The sequence below is a fragment of the Zalophus californianus genome, chromosome 16 (assembly GCF_009762305.2).
Source record: "Zalophus californianus isolate mZalCal1 chromosome 16, mZalCal1.pri.v2, whole genome shotgun sequence".
Taxonomy (NCBI): Eukaryota; Metazoa; Chordata; class Mammalia; order Carnivora; family Otariidae; genus Zalophus; species Zalophus californianus.
Genome location: NC_045610.1, coordinates 29755418 through 29774111, shown reverse-complemented (window position 1 = coordinate 29774111; position 18694 = coordinate 29755418). Strand labels below are relative to the sequence as shown.

Genomic DNA, 18694 nt, shown 5'->3' with positions numbered 1-18694 from the left:
TTGTTTCTTTTGTTCAATAGACTGGAAAGACTATGACGACAGAGAGCCCAGACACAGGGGACAGAGTGACATTTTGGAAGGTCTGCTGCAGCAGGTCCAAGCCCTTCATCAGCATTATAGCTGCCGGGGTAAGGATCAAAATCTGCGCTGGGCCATTGACTGAGGTCTCGGTGGCGCCGGTAATGTTAGCAGTTTCCTAACTGGGTCATACCTTCTCATTCATCAGGGAGAGAGAGAGATATTAATATTTGTACATCTGGAATCACTTTACAGCACTATCTTGCTTTAACCCTTCAGAAGAGACTTCCCTCTCTTCACTCCCTTGCTCTCTTTTTCTCTCACCCACTCTCCACACAAACGGTTTGAAAAAAAAAGCTCAGGAAAAAAGGAGCTGCCCTTAGTTCCCTTCCCTTTGAATTGTCCCTTCACAAAACTCCTCAGTGTGCTGGGTCTTTGGGATATTCACCCTCGAACTTTTCAGCCCCAAGGAAAATTCCATGAGCATCCCTGACGAAGTTTAGCCGATTTTAACAGCAACAAGAAATCTTCATGTATATTTGCAATAAAGATGGCAATGCAATTTCACATCCACTGTCTCTTTTTCATCCTCATTTTGGCAATAACCACTAAGGCTAAGTGACTTGACCAAGATCACAATGCCAGGAAAATACAGATTCAGGATTTTGACCTAGGTTTTCTGTCTCTAAGTGTAGTCTTCCTGCTACACCTCATTTTTGTGTCCCACCCTGAACATCGGGACTGGGCACTAGATGTTGATCTCACCCTGAATTTTAATCTTCCCCTGTACTACTGCTTAGGAGAAAGGAGAGCACACACATCCCTAGACCTAGCCAACTATACCCAGAAAATCTCTGAGAGGCTTTTAAAAACTTCTCTTCTATCTGGGCTCTTCAAATGGGACAGGGTCAGGTTTCTGACCTGTGCAATGATTCGTGGAACAGGCACTTAGTTTTATTTGGAGAATTAAAGCCTCCATAAAGTTTTCATTTTCCAAGCTCCTTCACCCATCAGATCCCAACTGCATTACACTCTCTAGATTCAGGGCACTGCTGGGCCGGCTAGGTAAGAAATCACGGTTGAAACTAAGAGACACTAGCTGAGTTTGAATTAGACATAAAAAATCATACTTGGTCTTAGCAAACAGTTGGCCCCTGCTGTATAGCTCTAACAGAGCTCTTCAGAAGTGCTGGCCATAGCTAAAAATGAGGACAAGTGTTTGCAAGAAAATCATATTCTTTTAATGAGTAGTTCATTAGAAAATACATATGTGCATGGTAGAAGCTGAGAAGGAAACCCAAGTGGGTTTCATTCCCAGATCTGTAGGAAAACTTTACCCATACCATGGCCTTAACAATTCCACACTGACCAAAGTATACTCAGTTCTCTGTTATCGGGGCTCATTTAAGCAGGCCAGGCATTATCTAGGCTCCTTTCTCTCCGCTGCCTCTCCATCATTCCCTTGCCCATTGGTTCTTATATGGCAGAGAAAGGTAATAAAGCAACTTGAGTAGAAGATTCCTTGCAATTCATAAGCCACTTCGTGTTTGGTCTTTGCCAGAGGGGGGAAACTAAAACTACTCAGGAGAATGAGGGCTTTTCATATTATCTGAGGATTTAGATGCTCTCCCCATTACTATTAGATTACTATCTAATAATCAAGAAACAATTATCTAGGGGCACCATTAGGCATCTGCCTTCAGCTCAGGTCATGATCCCAGAGTCCTGGGATCGAGCCCCACACTGGGCTCCCTGCTCAGCAGGAAGCCTGCTTCTCCCTCTCCCACTTCCCCCTGCTTGTGTTCCTGCTCTCGCTGTCTCTCCCTCTGTCAAATAAATAAATAAAATCTTTTAAAAAGGCGGGGGGGGAGAAACAATTATCTAGACAGCCCAATTATTTCAATAGTTTCCACTCAACTTTTATCAATGTATATGCTATTCCCCAACAGGGATGTAAATATGCACACAATGTCAGGAAAAATTTAAGTAAGGCATAAGTAGAACTTCCCAAAAAAGGAAAAATATTTTTTATATTTAAATGTCCTTTGGACACTTAAACAGTACCTGAAGTGTTTTTTGATTTTTAAGATGCTCAGCTGAAAAAGGGTCTCTGGTCAGTAAGTTTGGAAAATGTTGCATTATATATCCCTTTCCTGGAAATGTAAAATTGGCATTACAATATTAAAGACTCTAATAAAGAGACATTTTGAATTTGGTTAACCAAGCATTTTCCAAACTTATTTGTAAAGTCATTGTAAAACTTTTTTCACAGAGTTAAGTGTTCCAAGGCAGAGACTTTGGGAAATGATGACCTATAATATGCCAAGTTAAAGGAAATGACCTCATACCAAAAAAATGGAATGATTTTTAAGATAATTTAATATTACTCTGTCTCGAATGATAAACCAAGGATAATTAGGTAAAAACTACAAAATTGTTATTTGAAATACGCAACTACAAGAGGGAGGCAAACCAGAAAACAGACTCTAACCTACAGAGAACAAACTGAGGGTTGCTGGAGGGAGGTGGGGGGGGGGATGGGCTAGATGGGGGATGGGTATAAAGGAGGGCACTTGTGCGGAGTGGAGCACTTGGTGTTGTATGTAAGTGAACAATCACTGAATTCTACTCCTGAAACCAATATTACACTGTATGTTAACTAACGAGAATTTAAAGAAAACCTGAAACATAAAGTAAAATAAAATACTCAACTATGTTGAGATCTATGTGGTTGAGTGAATATACAAATCTTACAATTAGGAAAAAGAATTATTTCACTCGGAAGCTAAGCAGGGTCGGGCCTGGTTAGTACTTGGATGGGAGGAAAAAGAATTATGTCAAATCCCAGTTCTACTACTTACTAGCTGTGTATCCCTGAGAAAAGCATTTGACCTCTCTGAGCCATAGCTTCCCCATCAGAAAAAATCAAGATAATAGTATCTATCTTTCAGGATTGTTATGAGGATTAAATTAGATAATGCATTAATAGTGTAGGCACTTCACAAACTCCAGCTTATTTTCCTTCCATTGCTCTTCCAGATGAAGAATAGAGCCTCTCTTTCTCCTTGGAACTTTCCTGATACATCCTAGAATTAAAGTGTAATCACGGACTCCATTGTAATGAGCCTGGAGTGCTCAGTAAATACACAGCGTATTCCAAATGCAGAAGTAATAACAAAACAACCCTTCTACTACCAAAGCCCTACATGAGAGATACCAAAACCCACATTAATTTCTGTATTTTGGCTAAAGAAGTGACCACAGTTAATCTGCATGTTCAGTACTGGGATGCAAATTCACTGGAGATGTTGAGCAGCCTTTATTGTTCATACGGGTTATGCCCCGACATACATAATGAGTCATAAAGAAGCCAGTTGTATTCACCATAGCAGTGCCCTGTGAGAGTGAATTTCAGTTATCATCCAATTTTTCAGCTCGCAAACATCAACTGAAACACAGCCTACTATGTGTCAGGTGCTAAACATATCAATATGGTTTAAAAAAAACTCCCTATGTGCCAAGCACTTGAAAGCTAAAGAATTACTGCATTTGGAGCCCAGAAAACCGACCATTGTTCCAGAGCCCTGAGCTATGCAGAGACAGAAGCCAGAATAGAAGCCACTGTATCAATGGCTCAGTGTGTCAGTACAGACCCTGAATCAGTTAAAGATGAGCTATATCATGCTGCAGTAACCAAATGACCCCCCAAATATTTATTTCTCCCACAAGCTGTGTCTGCCACTGGTCACCTGAGGGCTGTCCTGTGTTGTCATCATCCTTTCTCTAGAAATATTTGCCAGCACCCATGGGAGAAGGAAAAGAAACTCTTGAATGTCTCATATGGACAGGACTTTATGTACGTCACTTACATTCAAAATTCATTGGCCAGAATTGGCGACATGGCTACACCCAACCACAGGGTTCCAAGAAGTGAAATTCTTTCATGTGCCCAGAATGGAGGAGACCCGGAATATTTAACATTTGCACAGGCCCCTTTCCCAACCAGTAGTAGTAGTTCTGTTTCTTTTTTGTTTTTTCAGTTTAATCTTCATTTTAATTTACATGATGTATGATTATAATGTGAGAGTCATCTTAGTGTAAGCAGCTAAGATCATGGATTAGCTGGGTTCAAATTCAGACTGGACATTTACTACCTGTGTGACCTTGAGCACTTACCTACCCTCTCTATAACTCAGTTTGCTCACCTGTAAAATGCAGATAAGAATTATCTATACTTGGGGCACCTGGGTGGCTCAGTCAGTTAAGCGTCTAACTCTTGGTTTTGGCGCAGGTCATGATCTTGCAGTCATGGGATCAAGCCCCGCATCAGATTCTGTGCTCAGTGCAGAGTCTGCTTCAGATTCCCTCTCCCTCTCCCTCTTGCTTGTGCTCTCTCTCTCAAATAAATAAAATCTTATTTAAAAAAATTATCTATACTTGTCAGCCATTTTTTAAGGACTGAATGACTTTTTTTTTTAAAGATTTTTTTTATTTATTCGTAAGAGACAGAGAGAGAGAGGCAGAGAGAGAAGCAGGCTCCCCGCTGAGCAGGGAGCCCGATGCAGGACACGATCCCAGGACTCGATCCCAGGACCAAGCCAAAGGCAGACACTTAACCATCTGAGCCACCCAGGCACCCAGGCCTGAAAGACTTTAAATAAGTAAAGCACTTAAGAGAGCTTTATTATTTAAAAATAGAAATTCTTCCCATTCTCCATTTTTTATTCCCCAAAGGCTCAATTCTTTTAGCCAGTTCTTTTGATATTTTCTTCATATCTCTAAATAACATGTTTATATTGCTAATCTTCGATTTTTTTTAACGAGGCATTACCTCTCTAAGAAAAGATGAGAAATTTCTTTTTTCCCCTCCCCCTTACTTACAGATTACAATTCCTACCCTTTGTCCTCCTAATATATTTGTATTGTAATTTTAGTAAGATCAATATTTACTGCTTACATTATAATGATCACTTAATTCTATGATTATTTTCCTTTCCTGGACAACTTTTTGTTCTCCCTGTACTTAACAGTCATCTTTTTTTATTGTTATGTTAATCACCATATATTACATCATTAGTTTTTGATGCAGTGTTCCATGATTCATTGTTTGTTCATAACACCCAGTGCTCCATGCAGAACGTGCCCTCCTCAATACCCATCACCAGGCTAACCCATCCCCCTACGCTCCTCCCCTCTAGAACCCTCAGTTTGTTTTTCAGAGTCCATCATCTCTCATGGTTCGTCTCCCCCTCTGACTTACTCCCCTTCATTCTTCCTCTCCTGCTATCTTCTTCTTTTTCTTTTTTCTTAAAATATGTTGCGTTATTTGTTTCAGAAGTACAGATCTGTGATTCAACAGTCTTGCACAATTCACAGCGCTCACCGTAGCACATACCCTCCCCAATGTCTATCACCCAGCCACCGCATCCCTCCCTCCCCCAACCACTCCAGTAACACTCAGTTTGTTTCCTGAGATTAAGAATTCCTCATATCAGTGAGGTCATATGATACATGTCTTTCTCTGATTGACTTATTTCACTCAGCATGACACCCTCCAGTTCCATCCACGTCGTTGCAAATGGCAAGATCTCATTCCTTTTGATGGCTGCATAATATTCCATTGTGTATATATACCACTTCTTCTTTAGCCATTCATCTGTCGATGGACATCTTGGCTCTTTCCACAGTTTGGCTATTGTGGACATTGCTGCTATAAACATTGGGGTGCACGTACCCCTTCGGGTCCCTACATTTGTATCTTTGGGGTAAATACCCAGTAGTGCAATTGCTGGATCGAACGGTAGCTCTAATTTCAACTGTTTGAGGAACCTCCATACTGTTTTCCAGAGTGGTTGCACCAGCTTGCATTCCCACCAACAGTGTAGGAGGGTTCCCCTTTCTCCGCATCCCCGCCAACATCTGTCGTTCCCTGACTTGTTAATTTTAGCCATTCTGACGGGTGTGAGGTGGTATCTCATTGAGGTTTTGATTTGGATTTCCCTGATGCCGAGCGATGGTGAGCACTTTTTCATGTGTCTCTTGGCCATTTGGATGTCTTCTTTGGAAAAATGTCTGTTCATGTCTTCTGCCCATTTCTTGATTGGATTATTTGTTCTTTGGGTGTTGAGTTTGGTAAGTTCTTTACAGATTTTGGATACTAGCCCTTTATCTGATATGTCATTTGCAAATATTTTCTCCCATTCTGTCGGTTGTCTTTTGGTTTTGTGGACTTTAACAGTCATCTTTTATTGTATGCTTGTTTGTTTTTCTATGTGGTTATAGCTAATTAATCCCCAAGCTGTTCTCCAGTTATGTCAATTTTCTCTCAATCCAATCGAATCTATTAGCACTGTTTCAATTGCGACTTCTTAAAGAAACCTCTTGGAGCCCTCTGACCTGCTCCACCCTAGACTGGTTGCTGGCTGCCTGTGTCTGGCACACAGCTGGCCCCGTAGGATCTCCTTTCAGCCACCATATTGGGGACTCTTCTGGCCACCCTCCAATCTTGGATCGCTTCTTTTTGTATCCCATGTCTTACTTTTTCTTGGTTAGTCCTTCATTTTGGTGGAGTCCTTACTCTAGTAATTTCCTTAATTTCCTGAGAGGATTCTTGGGAGCTAACTTTTGGATACACTGAATGTCTAAAACTGCATTTATTCTACTTACTTATTTAAGGTTTCAGGTAAGTACAGAATTCTAGGTTGAAATAATTTTCTGTCAGGTTTTGAAGGTGCTGCTTTGTCCTTTTCTAGCTTTCCGTACCGAGAAGTCTGATGTTTCATTCTGATTCCAGAGGTTTTGTAGGATACCTTTTTTGCTTCTTCTCCGGCAGGTTTTTAAGTTTTTTGTTTTTTTTTTTTTTTTTAACTTCGGTCCTCTAAAAACTGCTGTGATATTTTCTTCGTGTCTCTGAATAACATGTTTATACTGCTAACTCTTGATTTTTTTCTAATTTGAGGCATCACCTCACTAAGGAAGGATGATTTCCCTTTTCCCCTCCCCGCCTCTTACATGCACATTATAACTCCTAACCCTCATTCTCTTAATACGCTGAATAACAGTGAAAATGCACCACGCCTTAGTGTGGGTGTACCGTTGTCTGTTGTGCTGGGCACCTGGCAAACCCTTTCAATACGGGAAGCTACACCCTTCAATTATGGGATATAATCTTAAAAGTTAATTATTTCTCCCCCTCTTTTTTTCTCTGCTCCCTCCTACTAGGACTCATAGCCTGATGTTGAACCTCCTAGGTTAGCCCATTAATTTTTCTTTTTCTCTTCTGCTTTCCATCCCCATGCCCTTACGCTCCTTCTCAAAAATTTCTGCAACCTTATTTTCTAAGCCTTCTATTGGGTTTTTCAGTTTTTGATAGTATAGTTTTTAATTCCCAGTGCTTTCTTTTATTCTCTGAAAGTTTCTGTTAAAGACTCCTATCCTTTTCACAAGGATGCAGTGCCTTTGTTTCTCTCTCAGGCTATTAATGATAGGCTTTGTTTCATTTTACAGTTTCTTCTCTCAGCATTGTCTCTCCTCTAAATTGCTCTTTTGTTTATTTGGTTTTGGCCTCTGTCTTTCCTGTTAGATGTTCTTCACATCTGCCTGGTGATCCCTGGATGTTCACTGAGACTGAAGAAAAGAGAGCTCAGTAGCTGTTGGGGAGCTCTGAGCACATGGATAGGGCTTTTTATCTATAGGCTTCACTGTAGGGTGATCTGGCATGGCCTTTTCTTTCAGAAACCAATGAAAGCAATGTCAGAAGCTTTTGAGTGAATTCTTAGTCTGGTCGGAGTCTCCAGAAAAGTTTCTCCCAGTGTCCTTCCTGGAGGGTATAAGTTTGAGTACCAGTGTTCTGAGAGTCCAATGGGGAAATAATCTGTATGGAAACTTTCATTTCATCCACCTGTTTTGGGTGCAGTACTACTCTCCCACCCTCATTTTTAACTGTACTCCATGTCTCCCACTCTAAAAACCCGTTTTTATCTTTTTCAGAGAATAAGCCGCTAGCTTTTTTTCTAGAGTGGGGAAAGGGCATTTGTCCATCTATGCAGGTTACAGGAGGAAATCTAGAAGTCTGACTGCTTTTTAAGCAGACTTCAACAAATCCCTCTGATTTTAGCTCCACACTCATCCCCCACTTCCAGCAGTTGTGGTGCCCAAGGGGTGAATCGGGTTACTTCTCGGCCTTCTTCACTGCTGGCTTAGGATTCATCTTTCTCAAGTCTGCTAAATCCATCTGTCCATCTGCTTTCCAGCTACCAATGTTCACTTGCTTTTGTTCCCTTTCCCATCTCTTTGTCTTTATAGATTTATACGGTTTCCTTTTTTTAAATCTCTTTACTCTGGTTTTAGTGAGATTTAGGGAGAGAGTACCATGTAATGAATATGTTCAATATGCTGCCTTTAACCGGAAGTCCCAGCAGCATCATTTTCAAGCACAGTGTGACCAGCCAAATTCATGTTCAAGTCAGAGAAAAATGTTTTTGCTTTGTTCTGCCAGGAATAACCGTTACCAGCACTAGCTTGAAGCTGGCATGAATGCTTGTGTCAGTCAGCTTATTCCCAACTGCTCCTATAGGATCATAAGGAGAACGACACTGGGCCTCAGCCACAGGCTATCCGCCCAGCTTTCCATGCCTAATAGCAATGATGTAGACCATGTTCCCACCCCAGTGACACATCTGTCCGAAATCTGGGGACGACCCCAACAACCTCAGCTTCCCCCTTCATGACACAGACTATGAAAACTGAAATCAGTGATCATTTAGCTCAGCTCCATGGAGTACTATTTGTAAAGATTATCTGGGGAAGCCTGCAAGTTTTATCAGTGAAAGCTCCAGGTTGTAAATAGAAGGGATAAACAGAAGCAATGGATGATTTGCTCATCAATATAGCCATAGTGCATTATAGTGTACAGAAAAATATTTGTTCAGTAAATTAATGTCTTGGTTTTTCTGGGTACTGGCTTTTCAGTCTTGAGCAATCCATTTTAACCTCTCAATCTGTTTCTTCTTCGGAATAATAATGATGACAATCATACCAATGCCTACAACTATTTCTGTAAGCCAACATATACACTGGAAAAAATTGCCCCAGAATGCTAGCCGTGGTTGTACTAAAGGGGGTGGAGTTTTGTTCTTTTTATCTGTTCTCCAGACTTCCTGTAATGTGCCTATATTAATTGTATAATGAAAAAAAATTAATAGAATATATAGACTAACAAGAAGAGCTTTGCCAACATTGAGAAATGTATGAATATTAAATGCAGTGGGAGGAAGGCAAAGATTTGATTCCATTTCTTTTTATCCCACATTATAATAAATCACTCATCTGGAAAATATAAACAAAATGCCTAAGTGGTTTCCCCTGGAGTTATAAATGTTACTCATCTCCAGCATTTTTGAGGAGCTGATCATTAATTGAGGTAACCACTGGCAACTCAAGATATAAGAGCTTTTTGTAGAAATGAATGAGCTGAATCCCTACATGAAACTGAGGATAAGTGACACCAAGGGGACAAGGAAGAGGAAGGCGGGGAGGTGGGAAGAAGGTACTGGGCGTGTTGCGCTGCCAGTAGAATTTACAGTGTAGTTTTTTCTGTGTTTCAGAAACTTCAAAATTACAAACCACGGGCCGCAAGCAGTCAGTCTCAAGGAGCCTGAAACACCTATTCCATTCCTCAAATAAGTTTGTGAAGACCTTAAAACGGTGGGTCCTATTGCAGTTTTTCCAGGAAGTCTTAATTTCTCAGGAATCAGCTGGTTTGGATTCTTAGTAGCAACATGACAGAAATTTCCTTTTTGTTATTAAAAGAGCATGAAATTCACTTTTCTCCTGAGAATTAGGGCAAGATAATAATTTCGCTGAGTTCTAGCCTGTGAACGTGTGATACTTAGCAGCACCATGATCATAGGTATATTTTAAATAATCTTTTATCATGACCAAAAATATGTTTTTCCATGATTCAAGCTTGGTAGAAGAGACACTTGAAGACAATTCTTTATTTTGCTTTTTCTTTTTAGGGGACTCTACTTAGCCGTTATATTTTATTACAAAGACAATATGTTAGTCACCAATGAAGATCAAATACCGATTGTTGAAATTGATGACTCTCACACCAGTTCCATTACACAAGATTTTCTGTGGTTCACAAAGGTATACTGAGTTCTGATTTCATTTTTCCCCAGTTCGCACCAATGTTTCTACACATAAATCTCTGAAACCTTTGTTGAGGAGTCTCCAATGATCAAAGTATTGGGGTGGGAGTAAATTATCTCAAAGGTCTTCTTTCAGCCCTGCTATGCCCTGTGCCATAAAAAAAAAAAGTGAAAGTAGCATCTACGCTACATTTTCAAAGCAAAGAAGCTCGCATTCTGTCAGACTGTGTCTCCACTATTCTGAGTTATGGGATCATTTGGCAAAGACTAAAATGTGGATCTGACTATTTCATTAACATTCAGATCTTTTTCCAATTGGACAGAGATCAAAAAGTTGTTTTGCATGTATCTGAAAATGGACTGGAGAACAAACATCAGGGGTCAGGTTTCCTCTCCCCTGCTTTTTGCTTTGATGCCACAACCTAAATCATGTACTGGCTTGGATGATGATATGACCTCGTGACTTCTTTTGCAGCTGTCTTGTATGTGGGAAGATATAAGGTGGTTGAGACAAAGCGTACCTATCTCCATGTCCTCATCCACAGTGCTGCAAACTCGGCAGAAGATGCTTGCAGCCACAGCCCAGCTACAGGTGAGGGGCCAGGTTTCAACCCAGATTCCCAAGGAAAGCTTAGAAAAGCTTGGTCAGTTCAGTTACCAACCCCACCTGGAAAGGGAAAGGACAGGCTCCTCTCTCTTCTAGATCCTGGAGCATATAAAGGCTTCTTACGCAGTCTGAGCTGCACATCTGTTCATGTAGGGAAACTGTGCCTTTGGCAATTTCCTGGACAAGGAACAAGGGTCTCTCTTCAAGAGTCTAGGAGTGACCCCCTAAACAAGAGGTGAGACTTGAGTTCTGGATTTGATATTAATCAGTCAACTCATTTCTCCTTTCTGGGCCTCAGTTTCATCACTTGCAAAATAAGAGGAATTTGACTCAATCACAGGACAAACCCTTGCTGCTCTGGCATCCTGTGCATCTAACTACTGTATAGAGATGGAAAAAGAGACCAGCAGGTATTTTGAAGAGTTTCTTGGCTTGATCTTTTGTTAAAGCACAGGAATTTGCATACATTTTTGCTTACTTGAAAGAGAAAGAAAGAAAGAAAAGAAAGAAAGAAAAAGAAAGAAAGAAAGAGAAAAAGAAAGAAAGAAAGAAAGAAAGAAAGAAAGAAAGAAAGAAAGAAAAGAAAAGAAAAGAAAGAAAGAAAGAAAGAAAGAAAGAAAGAAAGAAAGAAAGAAAAAGAAAATTCTTAGAAGCTAAAGAATCCTGAATTTATTCATCCTTCCATATTATTAACCTAATCAGATCAGGTCCCCTGATCTAAATACAAGAATATTTATAGGTTACAAAGCCCCTCCTAGAAATGACACGGAATTTTAACCAAGTTCTTCTGGGTTTCCTTTCATTGTTTTCTGGTATTACCTGAACTTGTGGAGTCTGTAAGAGAGCACTGAGCCTTTATCAGCAATGGGTATTTACCTACAAAGCTGTCAGTTACACAAACCCCAGAAATACACATAACAGGAATCTATGTAGCTGTGTTTGGCCAGGCCATACCAGCCGAGGCATAAAAATAGGATCATAACAACAAAAAAATATTTCTGTGGCTCCACCCCCACCGGCAATTATAGGAACTTCATTTCTTGACCCACACAATAACAGTTCAGCCACCTGAAATAGTAACAATTATTATGTTGCTATTCTAATTCTGAAAGGCGACTCTTGCTCCTCCTGTGCTATACTCCATTGCATGACCAGCTTACTGCCTGTGTGCTCAGTGGCCTCAGAGATTTTAGCAAACAATGCTCTCTATTTCAACTCACTCTTGACTACAAAATCTTCTTCAACTCAAGGAAAAGTTCTTGGAGCTAGGCCATGATGACTGTACTGAATTCAAAGTGCCCCTTCCTTTCATCACTGATCAGCTTGAGTTGGAAGGAGCCACGGTACCGCAAATTGCTCTTTCCTTAGGATAATGTGCATTCCCAGGAGGCTCCTTGGTACCTTACTTCTTTCTCAGGAGATTCAGACACCTCAGTGGACTCTTCGTTAACCCATCATACAGCCTAGACATGCTTGGATCACAGACTGAACTAGCTTAGACTTTCCAATGGTGCTCTTTATCCCTCGAGCACATCTATCTCGTCTCAGTAACGTGAGAAGAGTCTGGCTATCACAGCCCGCGCAGCTAGGCACTGAGGAGCTCGAGAGAAGCCGTGACAGTCAGTGTGCCCCTGCTCACCTACCCCCTGGCCCCCCAATATATCGACCCCACGACCTTTCATCATTTATCAACCCTCTTCTGATGCCATTTCCTTCTTTTGCCCAGCTTAGATTCCTTGGCCCACCCTAATCACTCCCCTGAAAATATTCTAAATTTCTGGCCACTGTCTCCCCACCATATTTACTTGGAAAAAATCCAGGCCTGAATGAATCCAACATGTCTACACTGGAGTACTTGCAGACTGCTGCACAGAAGTCACCAAAAAAGGGGCTGACTGTTTCTTTGTTAAATTCATGGCTACAATTCTCACATATAAGTTACCTAGTGATCACATGCCATTTCTCTACTAATTTTACTTTCCCAAACTATAAGGCAACTATTTAAAACCTTCTCCATTCTCTTGCACCCCTACCCCTTCCCCACACTCTACAACCCCATATCAGGTGATGATTTCACTGTATAATTCATTAAAAAAATAAATGGGAATTCTTTTCCCACCACCAAGTTGCAAAGCCTCCTGGCATTGACCCCACTTTCTCTTTCATCACTCCTATTACAATAGTATTGGTTGAATAAATAAATGTATTTGTCTGTCCAACCACTGCACCCCAAAGATCACACCTGGGAGTACTCTATCTTATTAAAAAAAAAAAAAAAGGATCACAGTAATACTATACCTCATGCCATAGTCACCACCTGGATAGTTCACCAGCCCTGCATGGTGACCAGCGCCTCACAGTACTCAGTAAATAGTTACCCTTTACAGTGCCCAAAAGGCCAGAGCACTGCTATACATTACCTCTCTACTTCACATTTCTGTTTGCCTGCTTAAATAACAGGAGTCTTTGTCATTTTGTTTTGTTTTGTTTTGTTTTGTAGGACCTATTGCCCAAACCATTTGCTGATCTCTAGGATGAAAATGTCTAAAAATAGTGACGCCACCTTTGATTTTTAAGCAGTGGGAAGGGAGTGTGACAGGCACACAAAACATATTTCACAGGAGGAAGAAAACTGAATTTGGGGAAATTGCTACTTAATATTTTAGGTCTTTTTGCTAATCTAACATTTTTTATGATGTTAAGAGGAAAGTAAAAATGCACTCTTAAATAGCTTGATTGGCATCAGCCATACATAAATCCTGGGGACCTACCTCTGGTATATTTTACTGTGCTGTCCTCCCCTTTCCAGCATCACTACCACTGTCTGATTACTCCAGTTACATCAAAAGCCTCCAAAGTCATGCTCTTGCTTCCAGTATCATATATACTAGAATATATATATTCCAATATACTCTCCAATCCTTTCTCCACACTTCTGCCAGAGTAGCCAATAAAAGATTCTGACCATGTCATGCCCCTGGCTTGTGCTCTTTCAAGAGTGGCTCAGACATTTTATCCCCACCGTCGCCATCTCTCTCCTCCTATTTCCATCGCACATTGACTTACCTTCACACAGTGCGTATCAGTCACTGTGCACCAGGTGCCTTATATCCCAATTTCTGCTCTATAGTGAGGTCCTTTAATACACAATAATAAATAACAATTACAAAACAACAACTTTCACTCATTTCACAGAATACATGCCAGGCACTGTGATAAGTGCTTTACAAACTATATCTCACTTAACCTCCACCACACCCTAATGAGAAAGTAGTATTATTGATATTCATTTAACAGATGATAGAACTGAGGCCTAGAAAAGGTTATATAACTTGCCCAAAGTCGCACTAATAGGAAGTAGCAGAGTCTGGATACAAATCCAGATCTATATGACTCTAAAAGTCTACATTTTTTCCAATGCTTCATCATCTTATGCATTCATTTACAAAAAGCAGACAAAAATTTTAAATAGGAGAAATTACCCACATTATAGCTTAAAAAGTAAAAGTAGTCTATTCCGCACCATTGGGAGCTGATTTAGGAGGAGTGGTCTTAGATTTTATTTGAAAGAAGGTAAAGTATGAATTAATTAATTAATATGACCTAAGCAGGAGGAAAGACAATTATCTGCCAGCATTTGGAGTAAAAAAGAATAGTGAGATGAGAAAACCCATAAGTGGCCAAGACCCCACACTGTTTTTCCCACCTTTAGGAAAATGAGAGTCCCCAAGTGTACACTGCTCTTATATTGAGGGGTACCCGAAATACCCTCAAAATACAGTAATCATCTGACACTGTAGATTGGGTTAAACTTTCCTCTTCCATTACTTTTAGAAATCAGTGCTAGTGAGTAAAAGCCAGCTAACACATGAGTCCCATGTCTTTTTCATTTTTCAAGAGGGGGGATAAAGGTTTCCCCATAATTTTACTCTCCTTTTCCAGGCCTTCACATCTTTACTCTGGATTTCCTTCAACTTTTCATGTCACCCCAAGCTGAATAAAGGTCTCTAAGTAGTGTGCTTATCTGTCAAAGGCTTACTGATAGTCCTGTGATTTGTTCTGATTATAACCTAGACGCATTCCTGTGAGCCATCAGGTGGCTCTTACTCCTTTTTAACTTGTAGGATCCTCAGGGTTCCCAGATCTCCCATAGCATGAAAGGTATTAAGGTGGTTTGGTTTTCCTTTAGGTCCTAAAGAATCCCAAATGTGCCCTCTTGCAACATGGATGCAGTTTATTTTCACAAGGACATTCTGCTTTGAAATTGGGCTCTCCCCAGAGCTAGTTCTCCAACCCAATTTGATGTCAATAAAGAATTTCAGGAAGACTTTTCGTGCTTTCTGATTCATATTGGTCAGTATATCCAATGATGATGGTGAACCACTGATGATAACTCTGCTTAAATGCAGTGACCACCACATTCAATGTCTCCCCACCAGTTTTGGTCCAAAATAAATCATATTTTCCAGTGTCCTAATGATAAAATGTTAATTCAGTCAACAAAGACTTATTGGGCTATTAATATGTGTCAGGCACTGTGCAAGTAACCCAGAGACACAGAAATGAAACATGAGCTCATGACATGTACTTCAATCTGCAGGAAAGCCAGAGTCACACTAAAATACAAGTTTGTACAGGAAACGATAGGGGACAAAAGAAGGGATGGTCAATTCTGAGACAGTTGAGAAAGTCCTCCCAGAAAGGATGAAACCTAGGCAGAGTCCTCAAAAAGAGTAAGTGTAAGCCAGGGTGGGACTCCAATTAGAACATAAAGCCCATAGCCTACTTGTATGAAGCTTGAGAATTTACAAAATACTTTCTCAGGCATTGTTTCATTTAATCCCCCAAACACTCTGAAGGTAAGGATTAGCATAAGGGCTGACCCTTAATTTTAGATGATGAAACTCGGGGCCAGAGAGGGTAAAAACTTCTTCAGAAGTCTAAGAGTGAATGAACAGCAGCCGCCCTGGAACTCAGCGCCAGTGTAACTAAAGGCTTAGCAGCAGCGGCATGCTGGAACCAACTTACACTGGCTCAGGAGAGCCAACTGTTAAATATTCAGGAATTCTGTAAGCCTGCTGTCAAACTCTTGGTAGCTTGGTAGCTTGTCAAACTCTTGGCCAGCATTAGTGGGAGCATTTACACCACAGAAATTGGCCTATGTTATAAATCAGGCCCTCTTTTTTTTTTTTTTTTGATAGCCAGTTTACCAGTTTATTTACCAGTATTACTTGGCAGCAAACTGCCTTTCTATAAAACTGTATTACCACAGAGGGCTGGATGAAAAGCCTTACCCAATTAACATCTCTAGATTTAGAAGTCAGTTACTGAAAAGGAATAATCTGACTGAATGATTAGGTTATTTTAAAAAAAATAATGATCCCACCAAATGTTTATATGTCAGTAATTATTTATGAAATTTCTTACTTATGTGTCCAGTTCTAATGAGGAAAAACAAAAGATACAAGACACAGGCTCTACCTGGAAGGAAAATTCCCGTGTTTTCATAGCTGTAGATACGGACCAGCTGGCTCATTCATTTTTAGGTCATCCGTGTCACTTTTCCAAGTTCCGGTTCTACTTTCCGCTCTCCTGCTAACAGGTCATCAACATTTATCTGAGCTCACCAATGGCAGCGGGGAGCTCTGAGATGATTTATTTATATTTTTGAAAAATCACAGATATTCAAAGTAAAAGGGTGTTTTATCCTATTCATCCAGTGTTCTAAGTTAAAAATCTTCAAACCCTGCATATTTTTAAAACTCTGTTTATTTTAGTAACATCTGCCTGGACCCCTCCACATTTGATGTGGCATCTTTCTCTTCCTACCTTACTAAAAGTATTGTCTGCCTCAGTTGACCTAGCTCACAAACAATTTTAACATAATTTTAAATAAACAGAAACCCCTGAAATTCAGATAAGTCAAACCAGGCCAATCTCCCAATTAAAGTATCTTGAAAGGAATGTGCAGTCATTTGGGGACCTGTACAATGTGCTACATTGTCAATTCACTTCTTCATTTTAAACAACCCCACTTCATACCAGCTTACTGTAGATCTCTTGAAAACTCCACAAGTGGCATACTTGAAATATCAGGCATTTTTCTTTAAAACATCTGGGATTCTCTTCAAGTGCTGGTAACTGAGGTCTATGTGCTGGTGTGTCTATGTGGGTAAGAGATATTTACAGATATTGAATTTGCTTAAAAAAACATAATTTTTGTGCCTCTTGCTATAATCTTTGCAGGCTTATGGTGAAGAGATTTTCTTTGAGCTTCTGTTAAGTACATTTCTGTAGTGCCACGTATTCTAGGTTTAAGTTTGCTTTAAAAAAAAACTTTTCAGAAATATCAGTTAATTATGCAGTGTCTTTTGTTGCAATTATGTTGCTTTGTTTGCACAATATCATCCCGGCTACCAGAAATCTATTTGTTTCTAGAATTTACTTGGAACACACAACTTGGGAAGAGTTTACTATGAGCCCATTAAAGACCGGCATGGAAACACCCTCATAGTCACCATCAGAGAAGTGGAGATGCTCTATTCATTTTTTAATGGCAAATGGATGCAGATCTCAAAGCTGCAAAGCCAAAGGAAGTCTTTGTCAACACCCGAGGAGCCAACAGCTTTAGACATTTTACTGATCACCATCCAGGTATGTGGTCTTTTCAATTTTCTAATACTGTATATTTAAAGTTCCAAACACACTTATTGAGATTCTAATGAAATATACCAAGAGCCATCTACAAATGCAGTGATGGAGTGGAGAGGGCCCAGAGTCATTGCTTGTATTCCACACATAGGAAAGATTCAGGGAAGCTTATTTTTTACTTATCACTCTCCAGATCTGGAATTCATCCAGCAATACAAGTGGCAAGCACTCTGAAAATACCCCTGACCAGTGAACCAATGAGAAACTTTTAGACAAATATTTGAGTAGGGGTCTATACGTAGTATAATCAAAACATTAAACCAAGACCTGAAGAGACTATAATAATGATACATTTCTGGACTGTGTGTGTGTGTGTGTGTGTGTGTGTGCCTGTGTGTGTGTGTAAAACACTGAACAAAAACACTCTTTAACACCTATTTACTCATTTGTTCCTTCTAATGCTCTCCTGGGTCAGACAGGCATGATTAAGTCCATTTTAGGAATGAAATGACTGAGGCTCAAAGAAATTATATGGCATATGGCCACACAGAGAGGCAGAGTTAGTGAAGCTAACGAAGCTCCAGCACATTCAGCTCTTCACCTGTACAAGCCACTTCCAGTGCCCTGGCAGGGATCCTAAGAATTTTGCATTCTTCACCTTAAAGAAGGCACCAAAAATTGTATTCACTTCAGTCCCCACAAAACTGGAATTTGCCCCTGGGCACACAGCTAGAAAATGGCAGGGCTGAAACCTAAACTCAGATCTTCTGACTGGACTCAGGCGTGTTTCTGCCATGTCACATCACATTCCCGGGCAGGAGTTAGGATTGCAGTCATGAGGGACTGCAGATAAAGGATGAGAGACTCGCCTGGGAACGGAATAGCCACCAAAATTCAAAATTTGGGCAACTTAGATCAAGACTCAGGCTGGCTGGCAAAATCAGGATACAAAGCACATCTTCTGCTGGAATCCAGGGCTCTCTCCACACCACCACACCCCTCACATGTTCTTATGTGAACACAGGTGTCACACTGTTTCTTTTCTTTTTTCTTGCTTTCTTGCTTGCTTTCTTGCTTGCTTGCTTTCTTCCTTGCTTGCTTGCTTTCTTTCTTGCTTTTTCTTTTTCTTTTTTTTAAACCCAGTCATGGGGATGAGTTCTATAGTACTCTCCAGTTAGGTGGTAAAGCTGGCAGAAACACCTACCTTGATTGAGCCCTGGGCAACCAATGACATATATGTGCAAGACGGCCAGCCCAGAATAAT

General features: G+C 40.4%; 1 protein-coding gene across 7 annotated transcripts in view; it reads left to right on the top strand.

The window, feature by feature from the left end:
* The window catches only part of ANKFN1 (ankyrin repeat and fibronectin type III domain containing 1), a 345217-nt gene that overhangs the window by 273728 nt on the left and 52795 nt on the right, over nucleotides 1-18694 (top strand). For all 7 annotated transcript variants that reach the window (XM_027624496.2, XM_027624493.1, XM_027624490.1 and 4 more), the window contains 5 exons: nucleotides 21-128; nucleotides 9624-9723; nucleotides 10038-10170; nucleotides 10648-10764; nucleotides 17218-17433. In XM_027624496.2, coding sequence (XP_027480297.2) covers nucleotides 21-128; nucleotides 9624-9723; nucleotides 10038-10170; nucleotides 10648-10764; nucleotides 17218-17433 — 674 coding nt within the window. The remainder of the gene's footprint in view (nucleotides 1-20; nucleotides 129-9623; nucleotides 9724-10037; nucleotides 10171-10647; nucleotides 10765-17217; nucleotides 17434-18694) is intronic.